Consider the following 16,097-nt stretch of genomic DNA (forward strand, 5'->3'; position numbering starts at 1 on the left):
TTTCCCTCCCGTAGTCCCTTCCCGTCCCAATCCGCCGCCGGTTTTCACAAATAGTCAACAGTTTTCGCTAATCCTTTGGCAATTAGTAGAAGTCTAAATAAATTAAACCCCCAATGCACTCCTGCCAGAGTGGCAGAGACGGTTATTTGACTGAATATTTATAAAGGGCGATTCAGATTATAACCCTTCGTCTCCAAGGGATATTATTGTAAACTTGAGACGACATAAAGAGGCGCACCAACATTAAATAAAGCAGCACTAAACATTTCTTATTACAAGAAAATATCTAATGGATGTTGGCTTCCCGCCACAGCGGAGCAAGTTGAGCCGCGGATTATAGATAGGGGCCGTTTCCTACCTTGGGTCGTTTCCACACCTAATGCGTCCAGTAATATAATAGTGAAGCAGATTATATTTTCGGAAAGAGGCTCAAGAACTGACGCGTGTCTTGCTCATGAGTAACGATAAAAGGCGGAAAGGGGCAGGGAAGAACCGCATTTGACTATTTGAGAATTAAAAGAAAGAAAGAGAAAGAAATGCTATAATTTACCCTTAAAAGGGGACCCGCATAGGTGAATTGCTTTGGCTTAATTACGATTCGGAAAGCGTATGATAATCATGCAGGAGATCCCACAACATGAGCAAGACAGCATTAATCCAGACATTATTAGGACTACAGGGTTTCCCCGCAAGCGCCCTGCGAGCCTGGGAAAGAAGCATGGAAGCAGTCCTCGGGTCTTTCGGTTGTCTCTCTAGGTTTATTCCAAATGATTTATAAATATAAGTTTACGCAGTTTTATTATGTGTCATATCATATAAAATGTGCTTATAAATATTCAAATAAGTAGATCATCTCTTAAATAAATTCCCGATCAAAGTAAGAGGAGAAAATTCTAGCACAAATATGGAGTAAAAGTGGTTGATTTTCTGAGGTTGGACTAATTTAACAAGGTATTTAGAACTTTAAAAAGTACTTTCGAAAAATATTTTTATATAAATTGTAGCAGCTGGGAAGAGGAACTGAAGTTCGGATGGGAAAAAGACAAAGGATAGGTAGATAAAGGAGTACTATTTGGTTGCGCCGGATATGTCTCCACAGGTGTCGTTCCAAGCAAGTCATAGCAAAACTGGACAAAGCACAATGGGACTCCACCGTCCAACAACTTTCTCGTTTCTTCTTTCATGTGTTCTACGTGTCCCCCATATCATCCGTTCACAATTATTACTCCCTTCTCTTTATTATTTGAACACTTCACTGAATTTAATCTCTGCTGTAGAAATTAAATTTCCTCCGTGACGTGTCGGGTCGTGTCGTTAAGCTTCTGTTAGTGTCGTCCGGAAAAGGGCTTCATTATACGAGTATATCCTTTTTTTGGGGGGGGGGGGGACAACCGATTAAGTTTTATTAAATATTTTAATATTATAACTTGAATTAATTTGCTAAAATAATTTAACGTTCTGGGGAAAAACAGTTTGGTTATATTAAAATCTCAAATACCTTTACCCAAAAAATAAATCTCAAATAAAAATTTTAATCTGTTTTAATCATATCAAGAAAGAAAACATCTGATAGAATTCATAGAAGAATTTGTTTGAATATTTGAGGTTTCGTTATATGATCTCATATCAATAGCCTACATCATATGATGTTTTAATTAAAAAAGCAATAATGAAGATGGAAAAATTAGGTGAAAGTCTATCAGCCATATCAAAGGGCCACCAACTTTACTGGGTCTACCCCCAGTCAAATCCGTAAGCCCATCAACCCTCCCGGCCCGTTCTGCAGTTTCCACAGTTTATTTTATTTAGTACATATTTAGTTATATATTTCCTTTTTCTAGTCCCAAATCGAACTTGGAGCTGCACTGGGCATCAGGGGCGGTCGAGCCTTTGGTGCTGGGAATAGTAACTGGCAAGCATGGGTGCGGAGTCACAGAACAAAGAGAAGATTGCACAGTTTTTGGAGTCCGGTATTTACATGTTTGAAGATTCTAACGCTGTTTTCGTGGATCCTGTTCGTGTTCTGAATCGTTCCTACAACCACGTCAGGGTTTCTCCTTCTTCATACTACACTCGTTTCTTCGAATCCCAGCCCTCCAATCAAGATCCTAGGCTTAGTTCCACTTCCAGAAAACGAAAACGAAAACAAAATGTTAAGGAACCTCGAATTCTGAACGAAAGAGAACATATTGCCGAACAGCGCCATCGGGTATTCCTCTTTCCTGGTCGTCCTCTGTTAGTGCAAACCATGTATATAACAGTTTTGTGACGGTGCTTTCTATATGTAATATCATAGGGCTTTTTATTTTGTGGGGGCAGGAAGCGAGGTCCTTTTTGCTGAAGGCGCGTGAGTCTTTGCAAAAATCTACTGGTCTCTTAGATGTCTTGAGCAATTTGAGGAATGATCCTAGTTCCTCAGCGGATTGCGAATTTTCAACATTGCCAGTGGCTCAGCAGTCTTTCGTTGAACTAGGACAGGTCTGGCAAGCACCACTCTATGAGATAACTCTTAATGTGCGTCTTAGTGGTCAGACAAATGAGGACAAAGGTGGGATTTGTAGCTGGAATTGGCCATTGATTGATGCTTCCATTTGAATGGTCGCTAGCTGAATGTGTAAACGGATTTTCAGAATGATGTATTAATACTTTCAGAATGTACACATACGACGCATAAGAAACTGGCTGAAATAAAATCATCCTAAGGGAGTAATCGGCTTTATCTGTTTAATCTCTCGTTATTTAAAAAAGACATCTGTGCTGAGTAGGGAAATTTAATATAAAACTTTGTTTGACTTTTACTGTAATCCTAAATATAAGACCTTAATTCATTTTGTTTCTTATATTTATATATTTTTTCTTAAAGTAATCCTTCTAATAATAATAGTAGTTTTAGCTAATATCTTTGATTAGTAAGGATGTTTTAGGAAAGACAATACATATTTATTATAAATAACTAACTTAACTTTTTTGTTTAATCTCTTCAAATTAGTCAACTAGCTCTTATAATTAGGACCGGAGGTATTACTTTTTTTTCTTTTCTTAAACATTTGTACTTATCCGGATTTTTCACGCAATAAGATATCATTTGGTTGTTTTGGTTGAGTTCTTTATATGTCAAGCTACTATTTTGCTTATTATTGTTTTCTTACAAAACCTTACCGCAAGGGATTTTGGTTTCTCAGACCGTACAGAAAAGAGGATACTCTCTGTATTCAATAACTTGATTGCCAACGAGACCACTGATGATGCACAAGCTGAATTTTTGACCAATCATTATATAATACCTCGAGAGAGTTGCTTCTACATGGTATGTCAAATCCTCCATGATTATACATGTCTTAGGGGGTGTTTGGGTTTGCTTAAAAGTGCTTTCCAAAAGCACTTTTTCACAAATCGAGACAAACTCCTTCACATATTTACTTCGTGTACAGTAAAATCACTTTTGAAACCATGGTTTGGTTTCCATCCAAACACCCTCTTAAACAATTTAAGGGCTGGTTTTGTTTTGGTGACCTTCGTGGTTCCTCCTTATCATGAGTGTATCTTACATGTTTTCTTATGTTATTTGTTTTGACCATGTGGAAGTCTGACGTGGGACAGATTCACAACCTAGTTCCTGGTAATGATTTTATTTATAATGACTCTTTTTTATTTCCTGACTCTGTTTTTCTATGTGGTAGTGGTGTTTTTCTCTAATTACAAACATTTTCTCCTCTACGCATGTGATTAGCTATCTGATTGTCTATCCTCTATACATTAAGGCTGTAAGTCTCTAACAGCATGTTATAGGATAGCCAGTTCTTGGATGGTCTTGGTGACAGCAACTTGTTGAAAAACTTAATTTGATCATTGAGAAATCTCTGCATGTTGTAATGATGCTTTTCTCAATTTTTTTTTATCCAGCCAATGCTGATTCTGGCTTCAACCTCATAGTGGTTGATCCACCGTGGGAAAATGCTAGTGCCAACCAGAAATCAAGGTATATAAATAGATCCCTGCTCTTATGTTTGCTTATTTCCATTGTAAATGTGCGTAGTATCATTGACTGATTTGATTGATGAACAAGGAAATTCTCACTCTAACCGTTAAACCATGACGATTCTTATAGCTTACTTTTGGCTTAATTACGAAAAGTATTACTTTCTGTAAACTTACTTGGACATGCAGCTTATCTTCCAGGATAGTTTGTTGCTCTCTGAACCTCTTTGTGAATTTAAATTTTTGTCTTTGAAAAGTCTAGATATATTGTCATCAATGCAGGTACCCAACCTTGCCCAACAGATATCTTTTATCTCTTCCTATTATGCAACTTACTCACACTGAAGGAGCACTTGTAGCCTTATGGGTGACCAACAGAGAGAAACTCCGTGGTTTTGTTGAGAGAGAGCTTTTTCCTGCGTGGAGAGTCAGCTATGCTGCTACTTTTTATTGGTTGAAGGTGATCTCCTTCCGTTAATCACTTCCTCTGCTTACTCAGATACATTGTGCGATGTCTTTCTAATCCCCAGTATTTCTTGATTATTTCAGGTGAAAGCAAATGGATCCTTGATTGGTGACTTGGACCTCTTTCATCATAGACCGTATGAAATCCTTATTTTGGGCTACAGCTGCGGAAAGGTTAGAACTACCAATTTTGAATTGGCAGTTTTTTTTTTTTTTTTTGCAGTTGGTTGATATTTTGCCCATATATTTATATTTCTCTTGTTTTTTCATCCTTTCAAGGCCACATATTCTGACAGGCAATCGAATTTTAGGCCAGTAAAAGATAATTGCGTGATTATGAGCATTCCTGGGGATTACTCAAGGAAGCCCCCGATTGCAGGTAACCTTCTGATCGATCTGTGGTGTTTTCATCGTATGGTGGTACTGGTAGGATATGTATTTGAGCTCTAGTTTATAATTTAAATGAAGTGGTAGAAATTGAATCATGAGGGTTTGGTTAGATATTTCACCTATATTCAGTACTTTATGCGTCATGAGACTGCTGGATTCCCATGTTGTTTTTTCTATGGTCAGATTTGTTAATGGAGTATGTTCCTGGGGTGAGGCCGGCCCGATGTATTGAGCTATTTGCCAGAGAAATGATCACTGGGTGGGTTAGTTGGGGGAATGAACCCCTTCATTTTCAAGACTGCAGATTTTTTCGCAGAAGATAGAAGCATGATTCATGAGAAAAATCTGAGGCCGGCCATTTGCAGCCCTCATTTCAACCATTTGCTTTCAGTTGCATGAGCTAATTTCTCATGCCTGCTAAACATAGAAATCAAAGAAGCATTTCTGACCGACGCTCATTTGGTGAAAATATACGATGAAGGAGCTTATTGACCTGTCTGCTAAGAAAAGTATTCGGAGACAGTAGAGGTGTTCCAAAGGCGTTCAAGTGAACCTTTTGTTGGTTACCTACAACCCCAGGAACCAATCAATGATATGGAAATTATATTCAATATGTTATCGATCATTCTTGTTGTCATGTAAACAAGTCGTTTTTTATTTCAATCATAGTGGGTATTGTACACCTGTATGGTGCCTAAAACGAGTCACGTTCATGCCTGTCTAATTTACCCATGAACAAAAGGGAGAAACAGTGGGGTCTTTCTGTCTTCTGTGGCCTACCTCTCAAAAAATTTGGAGAAAGTCGGGGGCAAGAGGATGGAAAGACTTCAATGCCCTTATTATTGGGGTTCTGTTTTGGGACGTGGTTTTGCAGGTTCACTTAACCTTTTTACAGGTGAAATATGCGAATCACATTATTTTTTGTTGAGGCATGAAAGGTTAGTTGTGCATAGTTTCGAAGTTGGAAGAAGTTTGATCTTTTTATTAATGTGGTCATTGCTGGCAAGTTTCTATTGCCAGAGTATGGTTTTCCTCCCCTCATCTCACGATGAACAATCAGCCCTAAGAAGCGCAATGTAATGTTGGGCAAAGCCTTGGAGTACAATCAGTTATGTTTCATGTTGCTTAGCATGTTGTGTTGGGGAAACATATTTTTCTGCTGTGCTGAGGTTTGTGGCCCCGTAATGATCTGAAAGAAAATGTCACGAGAGTAGGAGCTTAGTATACGGTAAATTAAATTTTAAAGTAGATAAAGCTGCTTTTTAGTCCTGAACTTGCCATGGGATTGTTTTGTTCCGTCGTGTTTGTTAATCTGTTTTGGCAGTCAGTGTTGTCGCTTACTCGCTTTTGCGGCGTTGAATGGAAATAATGTGTTGACGCCTTGTTACTTGTTCACTGTTAGCAACTCTTTCACGGATCTTTCCATTATTCTCGAACGTGATTACCACTGCTCTTATCTAAAGTTTCCCCATTTCCAATTTGTCTGCTACTCATGGCATTTACCACCACCCTTTTCTCTTTTATCTCAAATCTTCCTATTTTGACCCATTCAAGACCAGTTGGAAATAGCACACAAAAGATCAGATAATTCAGACAAGGCCCCCCCTCCCAAAATATTAAAGCACAGCAAAAACTGCAAAAAGTGCTTTGGCATTTGCCAAACATTTTCTGTCCCATGATGCAACCCCTCTCGCCCACCCGCCCTCATCGGCGTCGCCTGATCATTTCTTCGCTCCCGAGATGGGCCCCACTGTAACTGTTTGGGCCCACCTTCCCCAATAATTATGTTATCACACCACACTCCAACCCCAACAAATCTCATCGGATACAGAAACGCCTCTGTTTCAAACCCAAAAAGAAAATTACAAAAACAAAAAACAAAAGCTGGGGAAGCACGGGCTCATGAGCTTGTTGGGTGCAGCTGTATGCAGAGTATCATCCCCCAAATTTAGCTTTATCTTTTCTCAAACCCGGAGAGATTCCTGCACACTACACATAACACATCCAGCGCAGGGGAGGGGAGAGCGCATTCCTCGTGAGCCCACTACTCCTTCCCCCTCTGGGTTTAAATCTCCTGCGACACACCCGCTCTCCTTCTTCCTCAGGTCCGCCATAGAGACTGAGGCCATTGCCGGAGAATGACGTCCGACGGAGCAACTTCGGCGGCGACGAGTAGGAGGAAGCCGTCTTGGAGGGAGCGGGAAAACAACAGAAGGAGAGAGAGGAGGAGGAGAGCCATAGCGGCCAAGATATACACTGGGCTCAGAGCTCAGGGGAACTACAATTTGCCCAAGCATTGTGACAACAACGAGGTCCTGAAGGCTCTCTGCGCTGAAGCTGGTTGGACTGTTGAAGAAGACGGCACTACATATCGCAAGGTGCTCTTCCTTTTTGCTTAATCAACGGCCCAATTCTACTTTCACGAATGTTGGGATCTTCTTTTTTCATGTTTAAGCTCGTCGATCTCACTGTTTTACACTAGCAAATGGCTTATCTTTGTGGGATCAAACTTGTTTTGGGCTCCAAGGAGGTTTACTGGAATTTGGCTGGGTCGATGTAGCAGTATCCATAGATGCCGAGAGATCTTATTTTCTGACCTTTTTCTTTTTCAGTCGAATGAATCTGTGCTTTTGAGGCTTTCTCCATGTTTAAAATTATGCAATATTCAATCGGCGTCTCTTGTGCTTTTGAGAGAGAACGAGATTCTGTGAACGATTAAAAGATGGGCATCATGATTCATGGGGAAGAATCATTGTTATTTAGATATCTATTTATGCCACGTTGGAATCACGAATCAAAATCGTTCCGATGAAGCTTTCTTACTTTGATTATCTGATGTATTAGATTGGCGATTGTGATGAAGTTACCACATCTGCTACTAAGCTATCGCCAAACGGAAAAAGAAACTAAACTTTGCTGATCAAATTGCACATGGATTACGTGATCAACCTTCATCTTATTCATTTGTAACCTACTAATTTCCTTCTTACTATTGTTTTTCATAGGGATGCAGGCCACCTCCAGCTGATACAACTGGCACTTCCACCAGAAACACTCCATACTCTTCCCAAAATCCTAGCCCTTTTTCTTCAGCTTTTCCCAGTCCAATTCCTTCTTACCAAGTCAGCCCTTCATCTTCCTCTTTCCCGAGTCCTTCTCGTTTGGATGGCAACAACGCATCAAATCTAATACCATATATTCGAAATGTCATTCCTGCATCTCTGCCTCCCTTGAGAATATCAAACAGTGCCCCTGTGACACCACCTCTCTCTTCCCCAACATCAAGAAATCCCAAACCAATTCCCACATGGGAGTCAATAGCAAAAGAATCGATGGCCTCCTTCAATTATCCTTTCTTTGCAGCCTCTGCTCCCGCTAGCCCAACTCACCGCCAGTTTTATACTCCAGCCACCATACCTGAATGTGATGAATCTGGCACTTCAACTGTTGATTCTGGCCAATGGGAGAACTTTCAGGCATTTGTACCCTCTGCATCTGCTGCACCAACCTCTCCAACCTTCAATCTTACTAAACCTATGGCTCAGCACACTCTGCCTGATAATGCAATGCAACAAATTAGAAAAGGTTCAGAAGCAAACTTTGGGGTACAGGTAATGCCTTGGGTTGGAGAAAAAATTCATGAAGTCGGATTGGATGATCTGGAACTCACCCTTGGAAGCGGGAAGGCTCGGAGTTAGGCAAGCAGAACATATACTTCATATAGGTTATCGGAGACTGCAAGGTTGTTTTTGCTAGCTAGTTGGTTGTTCATTCAACTTGGTGTTAAAGCACACAATGGTTACCTCCTGGCCTAGCCTTCATGGCACAAGCCGCATGAATGGATCCAAATTTGTCATGGGAACTGGAGATATTATGTTCAAACTGGTCTCTATACAAACCCGAGATAGGATAGAAGTAATATTGTCATCTTTCGTTTAGTGAGGAAGATCCAGAACTCAAATTGTTCGAAGGCCTTAGTAGGCATTGTTTTTGGACCCCATAGGCGATATATGGATTGAATTGCTGGGTTTCATCGAAGTTGCCTTGTCAAGAAATCCATTTGTTGATGGCTTACTTTGAATTATTATTGATCTTCTTTCATGACTGTTTTGTCAATCAGACAGTTCACGCATCTCCACACACCCAAGGACATTCAAACAGTTCATTTTTGGTTCTGCGGGCCATAAAGGATGTGCTCTATCGTACTTGTAATTTTATGCATTGTGTTTTGTGTGGCATCCAATTTTATGCGTATTTTATTCAGATTAATACTATCTTTTAATTTTTGAAATTTAATCTTATTTTAGTATTAATCTCTAAAATTTGAAATTAGTAATTTTAGTTTTTAGAATTTAACTTTATTTTATTTTTATTTTTGAAAAAATTGTTTCAAATTAAAAATTTTTAGGCGAATCAAAATGAAATTAAATTAAATTTTAAGAACTAAAAACTCATTCCAAATTTCAGGAATTAAAAAAATGAGTTTAGATTTTAAAGACTAAAAATTATAAAAATCTTTATTTTTGTTACATAATAGGATCTTAAAAGGTGAAATCTTCCTGCCCTCATTAGAAACCGAAAACCAATTCAACTTATCTATGAAAATAATTACAAATTATATACTCTATATAATTTTGAAATCTTGTATTTTTACTGAACTATTTTCTTTATGCCTTTTCTCTCTAGTCTGTAATACTTTACTTTAATTTGGATTATTTTTATTAAGAAAATTTAAATTAAGTAGGGCTCTCGAAAAAATGCTGTAATTCTTCAGAAAAGATTTTCTCACGTTATCATGTCCCTTTAGCGGTGGGTCGCTTGCATATTAATGGCGCGGACCGAAAGGGAGTGGTTCACAATTTCACATGCATATTGATTCTCGCAATGTCATTAGACCAATTAAAGTGGCCACTTACGTTTTGTATACGTGAAAAGACGTCCATTTGACTAAATGTCCTGTGTACCATTCATCTGATTTGTATGTTCCCTGACAAGTGATAGCAACAAGTACCTTCATTTGAATTTATATACATCGTCCATTTCACTATTTATTAAACGGATATAATTTTTTATTGTTAACTATTATCATTTTGTTTTCTAACAAATATTACAATATTGTTTCTGGTAAAAAAAACAAATATTACATTGTGAACTTCAAATAACAGCGTTTATGCATGCGCAATTTTCCTATTTGATCACTCTCTTGTGGGTAAAAAATTTAAGAGATTTATATCCATATTCATAGCGAGCGACTGATTTCCTTCCCTCGAGATTTTGACAGGAAGTGTGTAAATACAACGAGGATCAAATTCTGAATATGGTCTGAATTACAGGCTTCTGAAATCAGAAATCATTTCACCCAAGAAAGGAATTTTGGGGATCCTAGAAAGAGCTGAGAGAAACCTTAATGCTTCCTCTGGTACTAATTATAAAATCTCGCCTATAAACTATAAATAAGATTTTATAATTAAGACCGTAAGTAGTATGATACAGTAATGTGGCTTTTCAAAGTCCTTTCCGAGATCATAGGTTGGCCCCTAAGTAACGATGCTAGTGCCCAAGAATAGGTATGCATTACAGAGTTGGAAATTTTATTACAAAACATATACATTGCAACATCAGATATCCTAAAACAATTCCCTTGAACCATAACTTTAGCACCTAAAAGAAGCATACACGTTCACGCGGAGGCATAAAAAGAGAAGGTCAGATCAATTATTTTCTAGTTACGTTAGGTGACGAGCAGCAGCAAGTTAACAAGGCAAGGAAGAAAACAATATAATCTTTGGGGATCAGAAAGTAACATCGGGACATCTCCTCCCATTAATCTCTACTCTAATGCTGTTTCATTTCGAACCTCCTTCTCCTCAACCTGTGTTTTAAGTTCCATTCTGATTGTCACGTTGCATTCATGGTATCTGAAGCACGTTATTAGATGATCATTAACGAGTCCTGCTACTTGCATGAACGAATAAACCACAGTAGGCCCCACACATTGAAAACCTCTGCGCATTAGATCCTTGCTAATGAGTTCCGCTTTTGGAGTCTTTACGGGTACTTGACGTCCGTAACGAAATTCATTTCTTATTGGCTTGTGGTTCACAAATCTCCAGCAGTAGTTGCTGAATGAACCAAACTCCTGTTGTACCTGTACGTGGATAAATCAATTCACACTGTTAAAAATCAGAAGGAACTTGCTACGGCGTCTTGTTGGCAATAGTTGTAAATTAAGAATTACCTTAAGGAATCGGTTTGCGTTCCCCACAATGGCACGGAGTTTTGGTTCTGATAGCAATGGGTTGCCGTTTATTCTCAAAGTTAGCAACTCCTTTTCTGTAATCTCAGCAACGGACGATGGGTCAAAATTTTCGAAGAGCTTCCTATCAGTGATATCAGACAACAAATGTCAGATTATGTTTTGGATAGATTGCAAGTGAATCATATGAATCTAGGGATAGAGATACCTGAATACGTCTCTAAGGTTAAGAATTGCTGGCCAACTCAGTTCTGCTAATGCCTGTGAAAACACCAGCAACTCGAATAGCTTCCTATCATCATGAACTGGAACACCCCATTCTTCGTCGTGGAATGCAGCATAAAGAGGATCTGTTTTTAGAAACAGATAACATTTCTCAATAAGGCAACTCAGTCGGTGGATATGTAGCTGAAAGAAGTGACAAAATTCTTTGCCGAGGATCAAAGCTCACACTCTCACGGCATAGCAATTAAAGTGCTTTATCATTGCGGGAATTGAACTAATTATCAAACTCGGAACACAAAATGGCAGCGTATTCCAGGAGGTAAAGGTTCGTTTTGTACCAAGGCCAGAGATAGAGAAATGCGGGTAAACTACATGCTTTTTTCCCAATCCATTAAATATAGCCGAGATTGAAAAAACCGAAGGAAAAGAAAGAAAGAATGCATTCTTAGCGCAAAAACTTGTAACTCCTGAAAAACTTACCAGAATTTGGAGTGATCCAGTCACACCTATTGGAAGGACTTGAAGCCTTGGGAGACAAGGCCGCCCCAACGGTGCCGTCCGGCACAATCTTCACCGGCTTTAACCCATTCCGCCTGACGGTCCTTCTAGAAGTAACATTTTTCGCCGATGAAGTGCTCGATGAATCCGAGGAGCATGTGCTGTCGGTAGACACATTATTGGTGACAATGGACTGCGGAATTTTTGGCATCTGCTTTCTTGTACGCCGTGGATTCTTGAGATAGTCGTCGTTGCGCTTCTGATCTCCGGAAACCCTAACTCTGTTCCCAGCGGGTCCTAGAATGGCTCGCGGTTCAGAAACAGATTTAGCCGAAGAAGGAAGCTTCGTAGCGACAGGCATTGGAATTTGAATTGTATATTTTGAATTTCCTAGGGAGCAAACTTCAGTGTTAGGGTACAGGCTCTAGAAAAATGAGCTCAGGAAGTTCTCTGAATTCTTGAGAAAAGCTCCGATCTAAGAGATAAACTGAGCAAGAGCTAGTTCGGAGGAGATGGCTCGGGTTTATGGAGGTTTTAGAGGCCGAAAAAGCCGGGAATGGACGAAGTACCGGCTAGTGCCGGTGCTTTGTGCTTGAAAGCAACGGGAACTTTGGACGAAATGTCTCTTTTGCCCATTCCACCTGCCTCTAATAGCAGCCGTATCCTCACACTTAATTGAATAGGCCACCTAATCCTTTCTAGAGAAATGCAAATGCAGGCCAGAGCCTCACGTGCCGAGACATAATAAAGCCAATTGAGAAATTGCAGAAGAAGAAGAAAACTGGCGAGTCTAATTTTTCTTCTGCGGTGGACGTCAGATTTAGAATCATCACTTTTTACATTGGTGGCAAGTCATCAAACGCCATGCTACTGTGAGCTCCCAATTACAGTTGAGCAATGATTGAGAGCAGAAAAACATGAGGTTGCTTTTTGTTGTTAGAGTAAGTGGTAGAAAAGTTAATCCGATGAAAGGGACTGGTATAACTTAAGTAGTCTTAATATTAAGGAATGTCAGAAAGCAAAGTTATGGGAAAGATACATGGATGCAAAGGATGTGATGGTTAGACCGTTGAAGTTAACTGTCCTAAAGTAATTTGTATGTAAGGGACTTGGGAAGCTTAAAAAGAAACAGAGAAAGAAGAGAAGGGCAGAGAGGGGAAAAGGAAAGAGAGGAGTAGGAAGAGAGGAAGGAAGGATTAGGCAGAGGGTCGTATTCGTTTGGTAAAATGGGAAAGAAGGCAAAGGGAAGGATATGTGGCTTTGGCTTGTGATGGGGAGGTAGTTACCGTTAAGAAAAAGAATCCAAAGCCTCCCCACCAGAAGCGGCAGATCAGATCCAACGGCTATCTGTATTCCCCCTCCCATGCTCCACCGCAGCTATTCCCATTCTAGAATGCGGCCCACCCACATCGTTGGGCCGCCCGTGCCCAGTTGAATTTCTGGACACTATGTTTGGGCTTGGTCCGATAAAATAACAAAAACTCGAGGGGGAGAAAGATTAGAGCTCCGTTTAAATGGGTGTTTGGGTTTTTTTTCAAGCCATGGTTCTGAAGAGAAAACCATGGTTTGAAGAAAAAACATCCAAACACTATTTTTTTAAAATTACTTTTCAATTTGAACCTATGGTTTGTATAAAAATAACCATACACTATAATTTTTTCTAAAATCACTTTTCATTTGGAAACTATGGTTTTAGGTATAAAATCATAGTTTCGGATATAAATATATATACACATATCAATTACTACCTTTGATCCTTAATATAAAAGTTAGAAAACTAATTTGTAAATAATAAAAAAATTAGTCAAATTATTTATTTATGATAAATAAGTATTGTATTCTCTAAAACATCTATTAACGATGTGTATTGGGATTATTATTTGATGTATCGTTTAATATGTGCAAATTAACATGAGGACTACTTTGAAAAAAAATGAATAAATGTACGAGACAAGATAGATTGATTTTTTATATTCAAAATCAAATGAAATACCCAATTAGCTTTTATACTGAGGATTGGGGATGATATTAATTATATTTTTTCACATATAATTTATTATTTCAAACAAAAATATGAATTAAAATCTATCATTTATCTAATTATCATATTAGCTTATGTCCTTTTTAGTAATTTGTGTATGGAAAAAATTATTCTGTTAACAATTATTCAAATATTCTTATTTTATCAAAATCATTTTTTTTCAAAATCCATTATTCTAAAATATATTCACAGAATCTATTTATTCAAAATCTATTCTTTAGAAGTTATTCTCCAAACTATGAGTTGATTTCGTCCAAACACCCTTTAAAGTTACAACTGAAATCACTTATAAGCATGTTTTATGCAAGTCAAAATAAAACTACATTCATGTATTTATCTAGTATTTTAAAAATTATAATTAAAAAACTACTTATAAGTTATTCTAAATACATCCTCATGCAACTGAAGGAAAGATTACAAAGTTTTCGGTAAAAGAAAGTTGCACTGTTAACTAATAGGGATTGGATCTAATAAAAAGAGTTAGTCCCTCATAATATGCATAAGAAGTTTTGAATTTCTGCTAAAAAAGATGGGCATATTTAGTGTTAGACGACATTTTAAATAGGACTACATTCAATATGAAAAATATCTATGCATAGCAAAAAGAAAACCACACCATGTAATTGTACATGGTGGTGTTTGATTCTAATTTTATATTGACATTGATGATAATCTAAGTCATATTTTCAGAACAGATAAAAAAAGGAAGTCATATTAAAAAAAAAAGTGTAATCTAGGTCATTTTTTAAAAATGTGTTTAATTATTACAAAAGAAGAAACACAGGCTTAAAAGTATTTTTTACCCGAAAAACTCAAGAAAAAGGAGCTCATAAACAGAAGAATTAGACAAATGAAATGCTACAATGCCCGAAAACACCATTTAAAATGGTTCATAAATAATTTTTTAATCATAATTTATAAAATAAATAAATGTGGAAAAAATTTATTTCAATTTACATAAAATATATTTATAAGTAATTTTTATCGTGATACTAAACAGAGCCTAACAACAGAGATGTATTTTGGAAAGCATCCCTTATTTGAGAGTGTCTTGATATAATAAAAAATACTTTTTAAAAATACTTTTTCACAAATAAAAAAAATATCTTCACATATTTAGTTTATATACCATAAAATTATTTTTAAAATCATACTTTTGATTTCATTTAAACATCCTTGGTCTTCATCTTGTTGCCAACATGGCAAATGCGACTTCGTGATTTTTTTGTTCTTGGACCTGAAAACGATCTCGCGAAGTGATAATTTGGGCGTTGACCGAACCGGGAAGTAGCTGGGCACGGGATTCATGGCTGGTAGGCGCGACTATCCTCTCCCAAGTGCCCACGAAGAAGTAGATGGAGGAGGCAGAGGCCTAAAAAATGTCGCCGGGGTGTGTGTGTGGCCATAAAAAAAAAACAAAATAAAAAAATGGGAAAGAAGTGGCTATAGGGTGACGGCACGAAACGTTATCCGCAACGTCAGCTATTTTAAATTAAAAAAACCTGAAAAGCAAGCGAGGTTTTGTAACTTATAAAAACTAATTTGACTTTTCACTTAATCATAAACTCACATTTACCTATTTTTTAAGACAATTTTTATACTAGTTATACATATTAAATATTAGTTCCAATAAATACACGTGATTAGATTTTTTTAAAAAAAGATAGCACATATTACCTACAGTTTTTAATATAAGAACTAGTTAGCTAATTAAATAGATTAAAAATATTAGTAAGTTATTTGTAATAATAAATGTTATTTTTTTAAAATTTTTTTGCTAATCAAGTGTATTGAAAGATCATTTTAGAAAAAAATGAATAAATATAAAAGATAAAGTGAATTGAAATCTTTTATTTAAGATCAAAATAAAAGTCAAATAAATTTTTATATTAAAAACCGGAAATAGTATTATTTATTAAAAATAATTATTTTAATTAATTTTCTTAATTTATCCCAGTAAATTAATTTGTTCTTATATATCAACCATGTACGGGGAAAAAATTGACGAGAAATAGAAAAAAGATAAATCAGTACTGCATCTTTGCCACCCAAGCCAAGAGTTGATAAGTAACATTTGTAAATAATAGTAATCATTAAATTAAATACCAGCAATTATACGGAGACACATTTCGTGGGAATTTATCAACAATTTTATCTTACCCGCCCATGCGCACCCGCCTCCGTGAAATTTCCAGATGTCTGAGCATCGTCTTGGGCATATTCGTCTTCATATTTACATAGGAG

The 16,097-nt window shown here is 37.3% G+C and overlaps 3 protein-coding genes and 1 long non-coding RNA gene across 6 annotated transcripts; 2 read left to right on the plus strand and 2 right to left on the minus strand.

Moving 5' to 3' along the window:
- Positions 1–1,872: 1,872 nt before the first annotated feature.
- On the plus strand, positions 1,873–5,770 carry LOC114758176 (methyltransferase-like protein 2). Of its 3 annotated transcripts, none has more exons than XR_003741752.1 (9): positions 1,873–2,209; positions 2,320–2,548; positions 3,183–3,307; positions 3,586–3,619; positions 3,904–3,979; positions 4,261–4,438; positions 4,528–4,617; positions 4,740–4,822; positions 5,017–5,145. XR_003741752.1 is itself a non-coding variant. In XM_028947198.1 (9 exons), exons 1-9 carry the CDS (start codon positions 1,919–1,921, stop codon positions 5,154–5,156), a joined length of 1,263 nt encoding a protein of 420 aa, XP_028803031.1. In that variant the 5' UTR covers positions 1,873–1,918; the 3' UTR covers positions 5,157–5,770. The 3 variants fall into 3 exon arrangements, 2 of the variants coding, with proteins under 2 accessions (XP_028803031.1, XP_028803032.1); XM_028947198.1 differs by having other exon boundaries at positions 4,723–4,822; positions 5,017–5,770; XM_028947199.1 differs by having other exon boundaries at positions 3,192–3,307; positions 4,723–4,822; positions 5,017–5,770.
- On the minus strand, positions 3,826–16,086 carry LOC114758180 (uncharacterized). The gene is made up of 3 exons (XR_003741753.1): positions 16,014–16,086; positions 4,461–4,463; positions 3,826–3,836 (listed from the first exon to the last, which is right to left on the minus strand). It is a non-coding gene; the product is annotated as an uncharacterized LOC114758180 (long non-coding RNA).
- LOC114758179 (protein BRASSINAZOLE-RESISTANT 1) lies at positions 6,738–9,076 on the plus strand. Its single transcript, XM_028947204.1, has 2 exons — positions 6,738–7,211; positions 7,839–9,076. The coding sequence occupies exons 1-2, from the start codon at positions 6,972–6,974 to the stop codon at positions 8,529–8,531; spliced, it is 933 nt and encodes a 310-aa protein (XP_028803037.1). The 5' UTR covers positions 6,738–6,971; the 3' UTR covers positions 8,532–9,076.
- On the minus strand, positions 10,277–12,369 carry LOC114758178 (DNA-3-methyladenine glycosylase 1). Its single transcript, XM_028947203.1, has 4 exons — positions 11,795–12,369; positions 11,298–11,439; positions 11,072–11,213; positions 10,277–10,981 (listed from the first exon to the last, which is right to left on the minus strand). The coding sequence occupies exons 1-4, from the start codon at positions 12,171–12,173 to the stop codon at positions 10,664–10,666; spliced, it is 981 nt and encodes a 326-aa protein (XP_028803036.1). The 5' UTR covers positions 12,174–12,369; the 3' UTR covers positions 10,277–10,663.
- Positions 16,087–16,097: the final 11 nt, after the last annotated feature.

Source organism: Neltuma alba, unplaced genomic scaffold (assembly GCF_004799145.2).
Source record: "Neltuma alba isolate B1F8T4 unplaced genomic scaffold, ASM479914v2 tig00010672_pilon, whole genome shotgun sequence".
Lineage (NCBI taxonomy): Eukaryota > Viridiplantae > Streptophyta > Magnoliopsida > Fabales > Fabaceae > Neltuma > Neltuma alba.